The following is a 20,381-nucleotide window of genomic DNA, read 5'->3' on the forward strand; positions in this document are numbered from 1 at the left end:
GATGGAAGGAACATAGACATCCTTTTCTATGTTTATCTCTTTTCTGTACTCACTCACGTCTAGAAGGCTCCCTCAGGGCATAAAAATACAAACAGAGGGACCTCGACGCGTGAGGGATTGTGGGTACAACGCACGTCACTATAGGGATAGTGTTACAGACACGCCTTGTCGACGTCCCCTTTTCGACTACGAAAAACAGAATGCAATACTCCGCATTGACCACTGGATGTCGGACCTATGCACAGCATGTGAATCTAAGCAGATACAACCATCAGAAATGCTTTTACGGTAAGTAATGCATTGTCATATATATATATATAGAGATATATATATATATATATATATATATATATCTCTCTATCTATCTTCGGGTGCCACTGAAATGGCTAAATGTTCCAAATGTATTTTCAAATAAAATCTTTTCAGCCTCTCTCTTGAAACTCCAGGGTGCCATGTTCACTTGTTTACCACACTCCAGTGTGTTTGTTCCCTTCTAGGGTTTCACACACTCTTATTTCTCTTTTTCATCCATGTTCCAGGGCGTCTTCACTCACTCTCTCCTTGTGGGGTATCTTGACTCTCGTTCCCCTCTCTTGGGGTATCTTTACTCTCTTGGGTTGTCTTCACTCGGAATAAGGGGATGAGTCTCAGTGACTCCTTCAAACTGGGCTCACCCTTTATCGCCTCTTGCCCTCCAGGAGTAGTCTGGCTGCTCAGTCTCTTCTTCACCAAGGAACTTAAAGTTGCCTAGCCTCTTCCACGGGCTAGCACGGGCTGTCTTTCTTCCAGCTCCCCTGGATTCCTGGATCAGAGGGGTGTGGGCCTCTTCAACGCCTCTGGGTTCAGCTAGGCTCTCGGCTTTCCCTCTTCAGCATATCAGGTTAGCTACCAGGCACAGGGCAGCCTTCCTTCCCCTGCTTCACACTTTTTCTCCACTGTTTTCCGCTGACCATTGAGACAGGGAATCAGTCCCCAGCTGAGACAACTTGGAACTGAGCTAGCTTTCCTTTTTATGCAGTCCTTTTTCCCCCTAGCCCACTACTGATTGGCAGAACAGTCTGGCTTCACCATTGGTGGAAGTAGTGCTTACATCCTAGCCTCCCAGGGTAGGTCATCCCCTATTGGTCAGTTCGAATAACAGTTTAATCAATCAGGAGTCTTTGAGAAGTCTGGAACTAACTGCCCCAAGTTAGCCATGATTTTGGTTAAATTTTATTTAAAATAAAAGGGTTTGGCAAAAGGCCTCTCTGACCCTGCTCTCAGAGGAACTTCCCTACCTAAGCCAAAAGCAAGGATCTGTCTGTGTCCGCATGTCAAAACTAAAACTGTCCTGTGTCCAAAGTTCTATTTTGACCCTCACACTATAAGCTAAATTCTAAGGTGAAAATGGAAATATCTTTAACCTTAGGTGGTTTAGAAAAATGTTCCTAAAGGAAGAATAAATGGCTCCAACACAAGTTCTTGCTGCAGAGGGTGGTTCCCTTCCCCTGGATGTCTCTTCAACTCAAGTTTTTTACTCTCCGTTTCACAAACAGTTCCTGGTCTTTCTTGGCCCACAATAACACTAATGCACAAAACTGTTTTGGCTTTGCAATTCTGTCTGTCCGGATTCCTGGTATACGTTTCTACCAGTGTTTTGTCTCTTAAGACACTTCTTTTCTTAGTCCTGATGTTTGTTCTCAGGACTTCTTGTATCCACACATGTTCAATTGCCTCATATACTCTCCTGCCAGGACTTCTGTTCATACAAGGTTTATGCCCGCTCCCAAAGTGCACTACATACGTTCATATTCTTGCAAGGGTCTTGTTCGTAATTCAATTCCCCCATTTACAATAAGTCCTTTTGCTTTTTCTTACTCTGTTGCTTTGTTTATAATTATTTGGATTCTGTGTAGTCTCCAATATGCCCCGCTGTCTCTGGGTGGACTCACTGGCTCTTGTTAGTATTCCTGGATTCTCCCGTGGTCAGCCAGTGAAGGTACTCTGCCTCCTTCCTTCTCGCGACTGCTTGCTTTTTCTCATCAGTCTCTCGTGGCGTCCACTTGACACGCCTGCTTCGCTCCAGGCTCTGGTAAGTGAAGCGCTACTTTCTGTCGCCTGCGAATGCCCAGGAGTGTCTCACTGGCTCCTGGCATTCCCGCAGCGTATCCAGCTTGTGCAGCAGCTTCCTCCTTGGTCAGTGGCTCCACCACGCCAGTCTGAGCTTTTCGGTTTCTCGAGGCTCGCAGAGAGGTGCAGCTCTTGTCAACATCCTACGTCAACTCTCCGCTTCTGCTCTTTAACTTTCCCATGCACAGGTGTGTGCGAGCAACAAATAGAGCGCTTGCTGATTTGTGGTCTTTCTTGCTCTGAATTTCTCAATCCCTCTTCCTCATTGCAGTATTTTGGTAATTCTGGGAAACGTAAATTTTTGATGATTGATATATTTATAACGCGCCTCTACACAAGTGTTTCTAGGTGCCACAAGACAAGGGAGGAAGACATAGGAAGGACAAGACCAACAATCCCACTATGCCTTGTGTCATTTGGATCTTGCAATTGCGATAACAAGAAGTGCAGGGGGAGGAGAGGGCAAAGTGCAAGGGAGGGTACGGGGGGGTGCAATCGGCATGGCTCTCAGTAAGGGCAGCCAGGGCAACGCAGTTCTGGGTAAGTGCAAGGAGGGAAGGTGTAGGGGTTACAGGACCAAAGTGCATGGTTGGCCAGGAGGTAGTGCAAAGGAGACTGGTTGTGGAGGAGCCTGGTACTGAATAAGACTCTGAGGGAGCCAAGCAACCAGTTGAATAAGCATTGTCAATGGTTTTAAATGGCAAATACGTTCTGGCTGATTAATAGGTGGAACCCTAAGGCGGTTCCATAAGGCAGACCAATGTTGAAAGGTTGGTCTACATATCTGGGGAAAAGGTTTTCCCCATCTTTCATAGGAGGAGGCGTAGGGGTATGTCAATAGGCCATGAGGGTCTTAGTTATGGGAGGGTTATTGCCAAAGGAAAATGGGGGGCGGGGGGGATACCATGTCTCACCCGATGAAGCCATGACATCTCCCCGGAGGTTGTCTCTGTTGGGTAAGATGTACATATCGATGATAAATCTTCCTGACCTGTGTCAACACCATAACATTTTGCTTTACTGGTTCAACCTTATACTAAGAGTGGAGTCTTGCACTGACTCAGTTGAATTGTTTTCTAAGCCCTTAGTTGGACTTCAGAACAACGGTCCTAACAGTCTTCCCCCCCCCCCCATTTGATCCACCCTCATATAGCCGCCCTCAGGGTCAGGATCAGATACCGACTGCCGTCACTTGGCCCCACGGGAGGTGGTCACTGCCGGGAAATCAGTGACTCCATCGGATTCATCACAAGTCCCAATTAACTCCTGCAGAAGTTGATCTGGTTTGCTCCGCCTGGGTAGATGGTAGGTATGGCTCTCTGGGGTCCTATTGCTTCATGAACATTTTTATTTGATTTCACCTTGCCTTTGTGGTGGTGTTCCAAAAATTTAGAGTCCGTTTACCCATGGTCCTGATTACAGAATTGAACCCGGGTCTTGTACGAGGGAGGTAACCATTCGACCACTGTGCTATTTAAGCTGTGCTACTACTTAGTGGTGATGGATGACTGAGCAGCGAGGCTTATTTTAGGAGGGAGAAAGGGTTGCACGAAAGTACATAGAACCTGTAGTATAGCAAGGATTCAATAGAAACATTTTAAAACAAGACGTATTAAAAAAATAAAGGTTTATTTTAAATACAAGTAGGCCAAGTTAGGTCTTGAGGTATGTACTGGCCGTAAACACATTATAAAAATGCACCACAATGCTTGAAGGTACACATACCAAAGCATAAAACCTTCTTTATAATACCTAACCGTAATTCTGGGGAAGTCCGACCGTTTCATACACATTTAGTATAGTCCACACCTATTCATGGGGAGTAAAACCAATGGTTACTTTTTGATTTATTTTCAGTAATACAAGGATAGTAGACCCTGTCAGTTATGCCGTGACACTCGCAAATAAATCACATAATCAACCAACCCTGTTACCAGAATACTTTTCTGAATAGTGGAACATGTATTCAAGGAACAGTATATAGCTATAACTACTTTGAGGATAAGTTATTCTAGTTGAGTAAGGCCTTTCTGGTGTAATAAACATTTACAGTTGCTTTTTAGCTCAGTGGAACAGTCTAAAATAAGCAAGAATTGATTACACCATGCAGACCAAGGTCAGCTACACCTAAAGAACACTTTTGAAGAATGGCACGCAGCTAACTGAAGGCAAGTAAAACCCATATACTTATTAAAGGAGCTCCCAGCAACTTAAAGGCAAGTATAACCTAAGGCAGACTTATTCTAAACAGGCTAACAGCAAGTCAGGGAAAGCAAGACCCAATTGGGCACTCATATATTTATATCCTAACAGGAATAGTAAAGTGAAGCCAACAGCCTTACCTTTTTACAACCGATTCACAAGTGAGTAAAATAACCGTGTATATATAATTTTCAGAATGGCACAACCACATTCAAGGTAAGTAAGAACTTTTGTAACTGTTCATTCTCAGTTGGTTACCAACTCTTTCACAATTAAGTACTTTAAACACTTGTTATACTTTTCAAGACGGAAACCTTTAATTATCCAGTCCTTCCCTATTCTATTGCTCAAGTTCACCCGGGGGCAGAAGAGGGACCCTAGTGGTCCAGGTGCCCGCTGTAGGCCGGGTGAGATGGGGTTCTGTTGCAGGCAAAAGTCCTGTGGAAGACTGTTCAAACAAGTAAGTAGTGTATTGATCTTATAAAGAATTTGTTTAAATAAATGTATAGCAGACACTGTTTCCTTGCTCTTCCTCCCATGTGACAAATGGTCCTTTCTTGCGCTAAAATTAAGAGAAAATAGTGTTGTTCCGTGAGGCATCGTTCTTGGTTTTGTTTGAACAAGTAAGTAGTACACTTTAAAGTTAGATGGGGTCCAGGGACTTCTAAGAAGACACCCTAGGAGGATTCCAGCAGTGGGCCTGGGTGAACTGGATGAGGGGACTCCCGATCACAAGAACACCCCAACGTTTTACAGAAATCACAAAGGCTTAAGATAAGTAAATGCCCCAGCCAACACAGTACTTTAGCATGGACGATTTCAGGATCTGCAGCGAAGAAACATGGTTGTTGAATTACTCCATCCCTCTCTCCCCTTCTCCCTCCCTCCATCTCTCCCTTTCTCCCTCCCTCCATCTCTCCCTTTCTCCCTCCCTCCATCTGTCCCCTTCTCCCTCCCTCCATCTCTCCCCTTCTCCCTCCCTCCATCTCTCCCCTTCTCCCTCCCTCCATCTCTCCCCTTCTCCCTCCCTCCATCTCTCCCCTTCTCCCTCCCTTCCCCTCTTCCCCTTCTTCCTCCCTCTCACCCCTTCCCCCTCTCCCTGTTCTCTCCCCCCTCTCCCCCTTCTCCCTCCTTCCCTCCATCTCTCCCCCTTGTCCCTCCCTCCCCCTTGTCCCTCCCTCCCTCCCTCGCTCCCCCTTCTCCCTCCCTCGCTCCCCCTTCTCCCTCCCTCGCTCCACCTTCTCCCTCCCTTGCTCGCTCCCCCTTCTCCCTCCCTCGCTCCCCCTTCTCCCTCCCTTGCTCCCCCTTCTCCCTCCCTTGCTCGCTCCCCCTTCTCCCTCCCTTGCTCGCTCCCCCTTCTCCCTCCCTCGCTCGCTCCCCCTTCTCCCTCCCTCGCTCGCTCCCCCTTCTCCCTCCCTCGCTCCCCCTTCTCCCTCCCTCGCTCCCCCTTCTCCCTACCTCTCTCCCACCCCTTCTCCCTACCTCTCTCCCACCCCTTCTCCCTACCTCTCTCCCACCCCTTCTCCCTACCTCTCTCCCACCCCTTCTCCCTACCTCTCTCCCACCCCTTCTCCCTACCTCTCTCTCCCACCCCTTCTCCCTCCCTCTCTCCCACCCCTTCTCCCTCCCTCTCTCCCACCCCTTCTCCCTCCCTCTCTCCCACCCCTTCTCCCTCCCTCTCTCCCACCCCTTCTCCCTCCCTCCCTCTCTCCCACCCCTTCTCCCTCCCTCCCTCTCTCCCACCCCTTCTCCCTACCTCTCTCCCACCCCTTCTCCCTACCTCTCTCTCCCACCCCTTCTCCCTACCTCTCTCTCCCACCCCTTCTCCCTACCTCTCTCTCCCACCCCTTCTCCCTACCTCTCTCCCGCCCCTTCTCCCTACCTCTCTCCCGCCCCTTCTCCCTACCGCTCTCCCGCCCCTTCTCCCTACCGCTCTCCCGCCCCTTCTCCCTACCGCTCTCCCACCCCTTCTCCCTACCGCTCTCCCGCCCCTTCTCCCGCCCCTTCTCCCTCCCCTCTCCCCCTTCTCCCTCCTTCCCTCCATCTCTCCCCCCTTGTCCCTCCTTCTCTCCCCCCTTGTCCCTCCTTCCCTCCATCTCTCCCCCCTTGTCCCTCCCTCCCCTCTCCCCCCTTGTCCCTCCTTCCCTCCATCTCTCCCCCCTTGTCCCTCCCTCCCCCTTCTCCCTCCCTCGCTCCCCTTCTCCCTCCCTCCCCCTTCTCCCTCCTCCCTCCTTCCCCCTTCTCCCTCCCTTGCTCCCCCTTCTCCCTCCCTCGCTCCCCCTTCTCCCTCCCTCGCTCCCCCTTCTCCCTCCCTCGCTCCCCCTTCTCCCTCCCTCGCTCCCCCTTCTCCCTCCCTCGCCCTTCTCTCTCCCTCCCTCTTCTCTCTCCCTCGCTCTCCCGCCCCTTCTCCCTCCCTCGCTCCCCCTTCTCCGCCCCCTTCTCCCTCCCTCGCTCCCCCTACTCCCTCCCTCGCTCCCCCTTCTCCCTCCCTCGCGCCCCCTTCTCCCTCCCTCGCGCCCCCTTCTCCCTCCCTCGCGCCCCCTTCTCCCTCCCTCGCGCCCCCTTCTCCCTCCCTCGCGCCCCCTTCTCCCTCCCTCGCGCCCCCTTCTCCCTCCCTCGCGCCCCCTTCTCCCTCCCTCGCGCCCCCTTCTCCCTCCCTCGCGCCCCCTTCTCCCTCCCTCGCGCCCCCTTCTCCCTCCCTCGCGCCCCCTTCTCCCTCCCTCGCGCCCCCTTCTCCCTCCCTCGCGCCCCCTTCTCCCTCCCTCGCGCCCCCTTCTCCCTCCCTCGCGCCCCCTTCTCCCTCCCTCGCGCCCCCTTCTCCCTCCCTCGCGCCCCCTTCTCCCTCCCTCGCGCCCCCTTCTCCCTCCCTCGCGCCCCCTTCTCCCTCCCTCGCTCCCCCTTCTCCCTCCCTCGCTCCCCCTTCTCCCTCCCTCGCTCCCCCGCCCCTTCTCCCTCCCTCCCCCTTCTCCCTCCTTCCCCCTTCTCCCTCCTTCCCTCCCCCTTCTCCCCCTTCTCCCTCCCTCGCGCCCACCCCTTCTCCCTACCTCTCTCCCACCCCTTCTCCCTACCTCTCTCCCACCCCTTCTCCCTACCTCTCTCCCACCCCTTCTCCCTACCTCTCTCTCCCACCCCTTCTCCCTACCTCTCTCTCCCACCCCTTCTCCCTACCTCTCTCTCCCACCCCTTCTCCCTACCTCTCTCTCCCACCCCTTCTCCCTACCTCTCTCTCCCGCCCCTTCTCCCTACCTCTCTCTCCCGCCCCTTCTCCCTACCTCTCTCCCGCCCCTTCTCCCTACCTCTCTCCCGCCCCTTCTCCCTACCTCTCTCTCCCGCCCCTTCTCCCTACCGCTCTCCCGCCCCTTCTCCCTACCGCTCTCCCGCCCCTTCTCCCTACCGCTCTCCCGCCCCTTCTCCCTACCGCTCTCCCGCCCCTTCTCCCTACCGCTCTCCCGCCCCTTCTCCCTACCGCTCTCCCGCCCCTTCTCCCTACCGCTCTCCCGCCCCTTCTCCCTACCGCTCTCCCGCCCCTTCTCCCTACCGCTCTCCCGCCCCTTCTCCCTACCGCTCTCCCGCCCCTTCTCCCTACCGCTCTCCCGCCCCTTCTCCCTACCGCTCTCCCGCCCCTTCTCCCTACCGCTCTCCCGCTCCTTCTCCCTACCTCTCTCTCCCGCCCCTTCTCCCTCCCTCTCTCCCCCACCCCTTCTCCCTCCCTCTCTCCCGCCCCCTTCTCCCTACCTCTCTCCCGCCCCCTTCTCCCTACCGCTCTCCCGCCCCCTTCTCCCTCCCTCGCTCTCCCGCCCCCTTCTCCCTCCCTCGCTCTCCCGCCCCCTTCTCCCTCCCTCGCTCTCCCGCCCCCTTCTCCCTCCCTCGCTCTCCCGCCCCCTTCTCCCTCCCTCGCTCTCCCGCCCCCTTCTCCCTCCCTCGCTCTCCCGCCCCCTTCTCCCTCCCTCGCTCTCCCGCCCCCTTCTCCCTCCCTCGCTCTCCCGCCCCCTTCTCCCTCCCTCGCTCTCCCGCCCCCTTCTCCCTCCCTCGCTCTCCCGCCCCCTTCTCCCTCCCTCGCTCTCCCGCCCCCTTCTCCCTCCCTCGCTCTCCCGCCCCCTTCTCCCTCCCTCGCTCTCCCGCCCCCTTCTCCCTCCCTCGCTCTCCCGCCCCCTTCTCCCTCCCTCGCTCTCCCGCCCCCTTCTCCCTCCCTCGCTCTCCCGCCCCCTTCTCCCTCCCTCGCTCTCCCGCCCCCTTCTCCCTCCCTCGCTCTCCCGCCCCCTTCTCCCTCCCTCTCTCCCCCTCTCCCCCTTCTCCCTCCCTCCCCCCTCCCCCTTCTCCCTCTTCTCCCTCCCTCGCTCGCCCTTCTCCCTCCCTCGCCCTTCTCTCTCCCTCCCTCCATCCCCCTTCTCTCTCCCTCCATCCCCCTTCTCTCTCCCTCGCTCTCCCGCCCCTTCTCCCTCCCTCTCCCCCACCCTTCTCCCACCCCTTCTCCCTCCCTCCCTCTCTCCCACCCCTTCTCTCTCCCACCCCTTCTCCCTCCCTACCTCTCTCCCACCCCTTCTCCCTACCTCTCTCTCCCACATACAACCTATAAAGGACTTGCGTAAAATTGCATGCCCCTTTTATGGTAATTTCTGACCTGAGAAGGAAATGAGACAAACCATTAAGGACACAAATTGTACTATGAGCAACAGCCATTTTGAGTGTTTCAAAAAGGCATTCAGAATGGTTAACCGTCTCCTGCCTGTTCAGTACACATAGCAAAAGTGGCTGGAATCTTTTTAAAGAAAAATAAAAGGGGAATAGTGACCCTCTAGCACTGCACTGAAGGTTTTTTGAACCACACTCAAAAAATAAAGAAGACAGACAATGGGAGATGCATTACCAGCACCAGTAGCCATTGCAGCTGACCATTGCACCTCAAACTCAGTGTAAAGCAGGTGAGTAGGGCCTTATACACCCTAAAACCTGTCGGGATCCAGACAGAAAACCTATGCAGGGGAGACTTAATTTATGTAAACGGTGGAAAGTTGCATAAAGGAAAAACCTAAACCTCTGTTGTGATGAAACTTTCCTGAGACTGCAAACTGGTGGGTCAGGAGGAGGACATGGAATCTGCTCCTCCATTTTTCTCTTATTCGGTATACATTTTTTTTAAAAAAGTGACACTCCTGACTTTCCTTTACCCATGGGGTTTTCCTACCTAACAAACTAACTAGTTTGCTTGTCAATTGTGAACTAGCCCAAAATGATCTGTCCGCTCTCCGAACTAATCTAAGGCACAGGAGAATGACTCCCTTATCCTGTGTGCTGATTTCTTAGCAAGTTTCCATTTCATTAAGTATTCGCAGATAGTTCTTTGTCTCTCTCTCCTCTCTCCCCTCAGGATGGGCATTGCATAGCGGTCTCACCTCCGTAACCTCAAGGGAAAGGCTCCCTGGGGAGAAGTGACTGAATCCTGCGATTCGTCATAACCTAGGAAGCCAGGAATTCTCTAGCATATTCCACCTCTTGGGTTGTGTAAATCCATGTGCCAAGGCTATCTGTGGGCAATCGAGAGAATAGTTCCCATTCCTCCAAACTATCTGCAACAGGGGAATTGAAGGGAATGCATACATCGTTGCAAATGTTCATGGAACCAGTAGAACATCGCCACCAAGAACGCCCTCCTGGGGACCTCTCTACCACAGAGTAGGTGGCATTTCTTGTTGACCTTGGTCGCAAACTGATCCACCAGAAGTAGGCACCACATTGGGACGATGTGATCCATTACCAACTGGTCCACTCGTTTGACACAGACTCCTGGTAACCGTGCCTCCTCCCCACGGCTTTCGCTTCACAGATGGAAAGCTTGGACAGCTATGTTCCTAGAAATACACCACAGTAAAAGAGCTTTGGCTTACCTTAACAACTGTAGAGCCTGTGCAGTTGTACATGTTTTCAGAATGTATTGCAGTAGTGTTGTCCATCAGGGTTGTCTCTATTCCAACTGTTGGTAATACATGTAGGTTCAGGGTGATTGCTTTTAATTCAAAGAGCTAGATATCGAGCTTTGCCTCTCTTGGACCCTCTCTCTCCGATACCTCTGGTTTGTCGAGCTCCATGCCCCAGCTTATGAAAGGATCTGTGGTGGGTTTTTTCTCCCTCAAACAGCTGGAGGACAAATGGTTTGCCTGCAATGACATGCACCTCTTTGTACCGCCAACTCAAGTCCTGAACCAAGCTGGTGTTTATCAGTCACTTTATTCCAATTTAACGTGATCTCCTGATGGAGCATTCTCGTACATTCTCCTTGTCCCTCCAGCAAAGCTTTGTCTAAGGCCATGGAGCCCAGCAGCCTCTGACAACTGGAGTGCAACCACAATATCCATCTTGAAGTTGTTCAGGGTGAATCTACTAGCCATTAACCTCTCGTGTGGTGTTACTGATACCTAAGACACTATCACTTCTGCCAGAGACTACTATCGTGTGCCCTTGCAGCACCGCAGGTATGGGTGGCACCAGTGCTCCAGATAAGATTTTGAGGTGGAAGTATTTTACGCATGATTTTTCAAATTCGAGAGTAAATGCAAAAACAAGAGTACACATTTTTCTCCTCTGCAAGAGAGTAAAACGTATCCAACACACACATCCAATGCATAAGTGAAATCAGACCCGTAGACCAAGAGAGTTGTAGATCAAAGTTGTCTGGCTTGCGCAGAGCCCTTCACGTCGCATGCAAACGGCACATCCCGTCTGAGTACATAGTAACAGCACATCATTCCACTTGATAATGGCATACATCCTCCCTGAACATGCTAGCTACACATCTCCTCTTGACACATACTAACGAGTATGACACGTACTCTGTGCACATGGTAAAGAAACATCTCATTTCAGCATTTTCAGAGATGTGCTGTTAGCATTTGAAGAGCAAATTTGTGTCATTTGCATGTGTAAATTGCACCTTTACACCGTGCGCATGCTAACAAGCACATCTCTATGCATATGGCAGACATTGTTTTCACGTATTGATGGAACACGTTCTGGTTAGCAAGCCTGATATTTGCACACGATGACCGGACACATCTCTACCCATACTGCGCATGCTATTGGCACATCTCTTCTCGTCTGCTAATGGTGCATCTTCTGTGCGCACATACTAGTGGGACAGCTCTCTATACATGCATGCTAATTCGCATGTGCACAGAGATGTGCATGGTAACGACACACCTTCTCTATATGCTAATGGCACATACCCCATCACTGCACGTACTAACTGCACATCCTGTGCAGCGACGGGATGTGCAGTTAGCATGTGCAAACTCCACATCCTGTCTCTGCACATGCTAACGGCACATCTCGGCTCTGCATGCCAATTGCACTTCTGTTCCATACTAATGGCACATCTCTTCTTGCCACATAAAAATGACACATCTTTGCTAAGTACGTACTAGGGGACATTTCTTCTCTGCAAGTGCTAACGTAGCATCTCCTCTGCCCCTGCTATAATGGCACATCTCCTCTCTGCCAGTCATGGCAGGGCTCCCTTCTGCACAGGCTAATGTTGGCAAAGCACATGCTAATGTTGCATCCAAAGAAAGGCTGGAAAGCTACCGGGCGGGAGGGTGGCCTGCACTTCCCAAGTTCCAATTACGTGGAGGGCTGACGCAGCCTTGATGGGTGTGGCACAGAGGGAAGACCGCAGAGGAGTCGCTTCTTTCTTACAAGACATGCAATAATGAAGAATAACCGTTCACATACGTTACTATCGGTACTGGAAATGGACAAAATGTATTGGGGCCAAATGTACCCGATTTTCCCCCCCTCCCCTTTCCTTATTCAGCCTGACTCTTGACACGTCCTCACCAGCCCCCACCATAATGTCCAACAGTGCTCCCCAAGCATTCTGCTTGGTTTTGCTGTAATAAAATTCGAACTGGGATAATAACTGTTACCACAGTGCTTAAAAGCTGAAGGAATTTTGCTAAAAGCGCTATGTAAGAACACATACTCCCTTTCCACATGTTATTGGCATAGCCTCTGTACACATGCAGCAGCACATCTCCTCTCTGCACATGCTAACTGAGCAGCTGTTTTCTGCATGTGCTATTGGCAAATATATTCAGTTCCCGGGCTGCCCCGCATCTCTGGTGCAGGGTAATGAAACCGTTTATCCCTGCATGGGCAATGGCCCATCCCTCGTGGTATAGCCCACCAGCAAGTGCATGTCTTACTACAGCCAGCCTAACTTTATATATTATACATTACAGAGCAGGTTTGCAACGTGCTATGGTGCAGCAAGTAAAGGAATTATTGCAGATGTGTTGGCTCCCTCCCCTTTATTTCAGCACTATGAGGGGAGCGGTGGGGTGGCGGGTGGCTTGTGAGTGAGCTGACCTACCTGACCTCCCTCCCATGCAGGGGCGCAAAAAAAACTACATTTCAGGGGGCAGGGGGGGATTAAGTCGTGATGGGAGGGGCCACTAAAATAGGCAGGGCAACACTGTTCTACCCACCTGCCCCCATGGTCTGGTGTGGGGACCAACTATTGATTAGTATATTTTAAAGCGCAATATGCAGAGAGGTGATGGAGGATTTTCTTGAAAGTAACAGCTTTAAAGGTTTACTGTGTTTTGCTCAAGTACATTTTTCTGAACAAACACAGTAAAACTTTAACGCTGCCAGTTTCGGGGAAAGGCTCCCCTCCCTGTCTAACAAAATGCAAGTGCACCCATCCAGGAGGGCCCCTAGGCTAAAATGTAGGGGTGGGCTAACCCTTAAAATGTTGGGAGAGGCACTAACTTCAGAGACTGGAGGAGTGGCAAACTTACTTGTGTAGGGGCATCTACCTTCATTAACCGTTGTAATAAGACTATTCTAGTGCAGCTTCAATGTTACAATCAGTTAACTGCTCTCTCCTTTTGAGTCTGAAACACCCACTTCTTGCAGATCCTGAACGTCCTAGAAAGTGTGAAAATGGCAGATGGTGTGCAATGAAAGACTCAATATCATAACAAAACAGGACATTGCGGAGTGTGGGGCAGTACTCTGCACGGCCCAAGCAACTTCAGTGGCTGGAAGCAACAAGGGAGAAAATGTAATGTTGGTTCTAGCACAGTCCGCTATAGTAGAATCTCTTGTGCACTGACTGGCTGGTGAGACTATGTCGGCCTATCAAATACAGTGTTACAAGACTGGGGGAGGGCTAGTCCAGGAATAATGCAATTCTATGCAGCGGTATTGGAGCCACTAGCAGAGGAGCACCAGGATACACCAATGTGTCCCTACACTTAGTAAAATGGTTCTTTATCATTTATAAGCACTCCAATTTTTGCAATTGATTACATTATTTGCCCAGGATCACAGTTGCGCTAAACAGCAAAGCTTTGATTTTAACCCACTCTTTCAATTTGGGAACAGCCACCTTCTTCCACGTTTTACTTGGAACAAAAATGTAAGTTTTGGGTGTCAAGACCTACAATAATACTGTCTATACTATAGAGTTTACTTGCAAAATAAATTGCATAGTAAAGCATCATGACACCATGTAAATCCATATAGCAGCATGTTGGGCCGAAATAATATCACTGTACCTTTTTTTTTATTTTCCACATCCTGAATGGAAAATGATCAGATGCAAAAGGCAAAACATCCTGATTTACCCACTTTATTTTCAGTGCTTTAAAAACACAACTTCTGCCATAAACTCACTTAGGTTTAGCGATTCCTCACAAACCTCCACCATGTTCTTATGTATAGTTAAAGAACATTCAACTAAAGACATTGAAGTAAACTTTACTTTTTAGCATATGAAGCTATTAGACGTTCTGGTATGAACACAAGGGTGCATGCTTTATTGTGTTGCTCTTTAACTGTTACACATTTGCAAGGGGACTCGTGGTCTTTCAGTTGGAAATTATCATGCATAAGAAAGGCTATGACAAAGGAAACGCTACATTGCAATCTAGTGGTGAAAAGTATGTTTTTTAAATGAATAAGTACAGCGTACACTGTACGCAGTAGAAAATGAAATAATCTGTATTGGCTACAATTAGATGCGTAAAAAGAATCGTGCCTTATCTAGAGGGCTGGGTGACACCACCCAGCTGAATCTGAGATCCCGGCCTGTAGGCTGGACAGTTGAAAGATACAGAGGTTCTGTCAAAATGCTATCAATACATATGGTTGATAGCGCAAACAGTGGGTGGAGTAAGTGACATGTTATGGATTGAAATGTGTAAACTGTCTATATATATTTTAATGTCCCTTCAATGGGAATACCCCTATGTTAGTTACTCTGTAGGACTCTTCAGTTATTCCGCTCTCTGCATTCAGTTTTGTGGAAGTCACAGTATCAAGAGGTTTCTATAAGCCTTTGGGCTTCATTTAGTAGAGTGCTGTAACGTTCATTCACTGCACAATCGGACTGCTGTTTTAGTTTGCTACCAGTCGCTAATTATTAGTTTAAAATAACTCAAACTATGTTAATGTTCTTATTATTTCAGCTATTGTTGAGCAAGAGATGAAGAAGGACTGGTTATTTGCACCTCACTATCGTTATTATGTCAGAGAAATGAGGATTGAGGCATACAGCCAGTTATTAGAATCTTACAGGTCACTAACACTTGGCTACATGGCAGAAGCCTTTGGAGTTGGGGTGGAATTCATAGATCAGTAAGTTTGTTTTTATACACTGACCTACATGTTACATGAGTTTGACCGAAGCAGGCTCTGCATGCCATTGTTTATGTAGTTTCCTAAATTAAAGTTACAGATCCCATGATTGCTAATCAGATCTATACATGAAAAAAGCCTCAAAATGAAATGTATTGACACATTTTCTACTATCCTTTCCTACGGGAGCTTGTATTTGTGTTTTTCTGATGAGGTGTCCAACATGTGTTTATGAATATGCTGTCCTGTGTGGTGTCCTGGTTTTGTCCAAATAAGATTTTGCTGTAGAGGAAGCTTTTGATATGATTTTTTTTGGGGGGGGGGGAGCTGGGTGTTCTGTCCTGGTTCCATTCTTAATTATGCCTTGTTATGCTGGGCTGTCTGTAGCCTGGCTTCTACCCATGAATTGTGATTTTCTTTATATCTGCTTCAGATTAACAGATGTATGAAATCTAAACGTTGGAGTTATGGGTTGAAGCTGCCTGGTTTTGAAACTTTATTTCTGATGCTTGTTAATCTGATTTAGAATCACATGCTGTGCATATAGTCCAACATCTTGTGGTAACCGCAGAGTATTGCATCTTGTCTTGCGAGGATCGAAAGGGGACGTCAACATGGGTGTGCCTGTAACACTATCCCTAACGTGACGTGTAGTGTACCCAAAAACTGTTGCGCATTGAGGTCCCTGTTTTTTTCCGCCCAGCTAGCTGGTCGCCTTATGCGGCGCTATTTTGTTATATTTCCCGATCTCCAGTCATATTTATGCCAGAGTGCCTGAATAAGACGGCTCCCGTGGAGGGTGGGGGGGGGGGGGTTGGCTGTCCTGATTGAACAGCCAAACGCCCCTTTCTGTAAATTGCAGAGGAGTGTGTGCTGGAACTGTATAAAAGGTTAGGCTCCTGGAATGAAAAACAAGTCGACCACTGGAAGCTGAAGTAACCAAAGAAGACGATCTGCAGACCTTTTGCAACAATGTGAAGCAACCACTGCTGTCCTGACCCTGTTTTTTGTGTGACGGAGGAGCTCCGAAGAGGATGACTCCTTCCCTTCTGATTGATGGGAACAACCAGGCCCAAGACCAACTTTGAATTGAGCTCCAGAACTCCAATACCAGGAGATCTGCTGCCCATTTTGAGTGCATCGTCGTGGAAAGGCAGAATCCATCCGGATCTTTGCTGAGCCCTCGCGGACACTCCAGCGATCCGATCCAACTCGCCCAGACCTCATCAGAGCGTGGGACTTCAGGAAGCTAAGAAGATTGACCGGGTGATCCACGTCCTTTGTTAGTGCTGTAGAAAAGGCGCCAAAACCAGAGAACCAACAAGTTGCTGAAAGTCGTGCCCCAGGTTCTTCCTTCAAGACAGCTGCTGGGAGATCCTGTCAAGTGTCCTGCCTTCAGTCATCAGATCAAGGAATCCGGATGTCTGGTCCAGAACTGCAACATCGCGGAGCATCCAGCATGAATTTTCTTTGTGCCTAAGGTTCTGTGGGGGGGAAAAGGTATTGCTTACCTGATGCCAGAAAGTCGCTCTAGACTATTGGAGTGCACACAGGTGTCCAGGGCAACCCCCTCTTACCTCCGACTCAAGCTGCTGCATGTGTCCCCTTTTAGAGAGTCCTTACTCGGGGTCTCCAACGTTGGTTAAACCATGTATCTTCTCTAGGAACTGCTGCTTTGCAAGACTTAAACCCGATACAAACTGCCTTTTAGCTAGGTTGCGTTTTTGACTTTAAAGGACTGGCTGTGCTGCAAAACTGCCTCTAGAACCTGAAACTCTAGTATGATAGCACGAACAAATTGTTTTCCTCCCCAAAAATCACTATCTTATGCATATGCAGACTAAATACAATTACTGTATTGTTTTGTTGGTGCACGGTAATACCTAGAAACTGTCAAGCTCCTGTAACAATTGTATTCATTCAGCAACTACCCACTCACTAAGAAGTGACTATTTGAAAGTATCGAATTATACCTGTGATGGTTTAATATGCTAATGTATTTAATAGTGACTTGTGTAAATACACTTAAATGTATATTAAAATATATATTTTGTATAAGTGTTTCTTTGTGATTTATTTACTGGGTTGTGTACTTGCCTACAGCGCACATCTTCCTCTTGATAATCCTGAGGCTCTGCCACTCCTCCAAGGTCCTAAATTAGTACAGACTGATGGATCTACAAACCACTGGGATAGCTTACTGAAGTCTTACTATCAATTAGGACTTTATGTGCAACACCTTTTACTGATATGCCCTTAAGTGAAATCCGGATGAGAGTTCAGAATCCAAAATCATCTATGGCCTCAACTCCCATAATCACTTGGTTACTGAGTCGAGGAAGAGGATTTAAGGAGTTTGTACAAAGCAACCAGAACTCATAGTATTGCATGCTGACTAGTTTTGCCATTCCTGCAGTGCGCAGAACATTTAAAGGTGGAAAACGCACTATGGAGATGAGCTGTGCAGGAGAGGAGGTTTAAGCGCCACGGGACTCGTGAACACGGAGAAAGTCTCCAGAATGGAGAAGGAGAAGGCATGTGTGAGCCCAGAGGGCCATGGAGACCAGAGGAGCCGCGCTGGAACTCCTGGTGGTCAGAACGCTCGCTGGAGCAACACTCTTCATTCCAAAATAAAAAAGGAAGCCGGCGAGTCACAGCAGAGCTGCGTAAGCAGCTAGAACGTCTTCACACCTTCCAATGGGAAGGGGACGAAGGAGCCATCTCGCAATGGTGCGTAAAGTATCAAACGCTGGAAAAGCCTAATGAGTCTGCCCAAAGCTGCAGGGGACCCCGGGGTGGTGCTCACAAAAACAGATTGTTTGAATGGTACGAAATTGCTAATGTGGGCAAATTCCAAAGATGACAAAATCCATACCGAATAAGAAGAATGTCTAAATGCAGACTGTTTGGTAAGCGCTTCATATTTGTGATACATCTTCCTCACCTGTGTCAACCGCAGAACTACTTGGAGAGTATTTTTCCTTGTTACTGGGTGAGTGGGAATCTCCCCCCTTTCACTCTTTCTTTGCTTTTTCTTTTTCTTTCTTTTTTTTTTTCTTTTTCTATGTCTTTCTATAGTGTGTGGATTTATTCCCTTTTAACTTTTGGGCTGTCTGCTTTTTACTATAGCAGCACACAGCATCTCATGTGCAGTGTTGCTGGATAGCCTTTGGGATTCCCGTTTTAATTTCTTGTACTATATCTTGGGTGAAATACTGTTCCCGAGAGTAAAGTGGGATTTCCATCCCCTTTATATTTTAAATGTGAGACCTGCACATCCCACCTTATGTGGAGTGCTGGGGAGACACCTGTTATCCCCTTTCTCACTGATTTATGGCAAGCTAACTTGCATGGCTGGTGGCAGTGGTTATACCATTAATATAGTCCATATTACTCGCAGGCTGTGAAAACAGCTGCTGTAATGCACAGGTGGGTCACCTTTCTGCTAGGATGGTGGCCTACCTTTTCCACCATTTTGAGTGCGCTTGTTTTTTTGGGTTGTCTTCTGCCGTCCTAGGTAGGGCATGCGTAGGAAAGGTCCTGGTTGAAGTTTTGTCTTCGGCTGGAACTCTGTTTTTTCTGCTGAGGCTCCAGAGTGTTTGTGAAGACAGGAAGCTAGGGAGGAGTCCACAACTCTGCAGCTCTTTGCCTTCCAGTCTGCCTGAAAGGAACCAGTTCCTACTGGGGTGATAGCTGTTCTGATTGGACAGCCACTTTCTGTAAACTGTAGGGAGTGTTTGCAGAAGTTGTGCTTTGGTTCCTGGATAAAAGACAGATTCTGGAAGCTGCTGACACAAGTCTACCACTGGACCCAAATCCAAAAAGGAAGAATAAGAAAGACGTCTGTAGCGATTTCCACTGATTGGAGAGCCTGCTGTGTAACTGGAGCCAGTTTTAACCCTTGCTTCCAAGAGACCTGGGCTTCCTGAAGACGTGGACTTTTCTTCCCAAAGGCTGGTGAGACTCGCTAGTCTTGAGAAGACCTGCATTTAGAGCCTTCCCTTGGCGTATTGCGACCTTGCTGGGCTGCAAACTGCCAATCCCAGGGAACCTCGAGCCAGTGTGTGCTCTTCCGAAGTCTGATTCTCTCTCTATCGGGTACCTGTAAGAGGGGGACAGAGCTGCGAGAAGCTTTGAGGAATCCTTTCTGGCGACCCTTTTCCGATTGCAAGTTCCCATCCAGTGTTTGTTTAGTCATCAGACTGGGATTTCAGGAACAGGGTCCTGTGCTGCTGCATTGTGAAGGCATCCACCCAGAAGCTCTTCTTTTCTGCTGCGGTACTATGTTGGTTGGGTAACACTTACTTTAAGCCTTGTGCCGATCCTGTTTGGCTGAGTGGGTAGTTCCATCTGTATGGGAGTTCGCCCATGCCTAATGCTTGAACGCCTATAGGGAGCCTTTGCTGAAGTACCTGAACACTTTCGACTAACTCTGAAGTCAATACTTAATTGTTCAACGAGATATGCTTTGGAACACTGACTTTCTGCATCTGAATCCCGACCTGCCCTGCCTGCTGCTGGCTCCTAGACCACTAGGGCCCCTCCTCTGCCTCTGAGATTACTCATGCCGTGGAATAGACAAGAACTTTAGAGACTTCTGTCTTGGAAAATATAACAAGTGTGCAAAGTACTTGTAAATGTGTTGGTGTGTAACTTTGATCCTAAACAGAATAGGTTACAAAGTGTCTGCAAATTATTAGTTACCTTTCAGTTGCATACTGCCCCTCTAACAAGTCTATAAGTTCCTTTTTACTAGCTTTGACCAGTGTTTCACGCTTGGAAGTAGTTGAATTGGTATTTTATTATTCTTGAAGTGTGTATAAGCTTACCAATAGTATTAACCAACTTGAATAGCTAATGCTCTTCTAAAAGTGTACCTTTTTGGATTTCCCTGATCTGCATAGTGCATATATAAAATAATATGAGAGTTCTTGTTAGAGCGAATTCGCAAATGTTCCAATTCTCTCTACCTTGGAGACCCCCCAGCAACTTTGCGTGAGACCCTTTTTTCCACTCGTGTATTTTAGTGTGATTTCGGAGCTGTGCCAATTCTCTCTACCTTGGAGACCCCCCCAGCAACTTTGCGTGAGACCCTTTTTTCCACTCGTGTATTTTAGTGTGATTTCGGAGCTGTGCCAATTCTCTCTACGTTGGAGACCCCCCAGCAACTTGGCGTGAGACCCTTTTTTCCACTCGTGTATTTTAGTGTGATTTCGGAGCTGTGTGTTTCTTTTGGTTATGGAGTCTGACAAACTCAATAAGCATCATCTTTTACATTGTGTCACACAGCACCTTCAGTACAGTGACACAGGGAAGTCTTCCAGATTTTCCCAAGGTTTAAATACCTTCTCTGGGATAAACTACTGTTTCCCAGAGCAGTGAAGTGAAATTGACTTTACTTAGGTTGGCTAAACAACCTATCTTACAATAGG

General features: G+C 48.9%; 1 protein-coding gene across 1 annotated transcript in view; it reads left to right on the forward strand.

The window, feature by feature from the left end:
• The window catches only part of PSMD6 (proteasome 26S subunit, non-ATPase 6), a 104,740-nt gene that overhangs the window by 78,469 nt on the left and 5,890 nt on the right, over positions 1-20,381 (forward strand). Inside the window, exon 6 of the mRNA XM_069643712.1 lies at positions 14,781-14,949. Coding sequence (XP_069499813.1) covers positions 14,781-14,949 — 169 coding nt within the window. The remainder of the gene's footprint in view (positions 1-14,780; positions 14,950-20,381) is intronic.

This window comes from Ambystoma mexicanum, chromosome 2p, assembly GCF_040938575.1.
Source record: "Ambystoma mexicanum isolate Mex_15411 chromosome 2p, UKY_AmexF1_1, whole genome shotgun sequence".
In the NCBI taxonomy this organism is placed as follows: Eukaryota; Metazoa; Chordata; class Amphibia; order Caudata; family Ambystomatidae; genus Ambystoma; species Ambystoma mexicanum.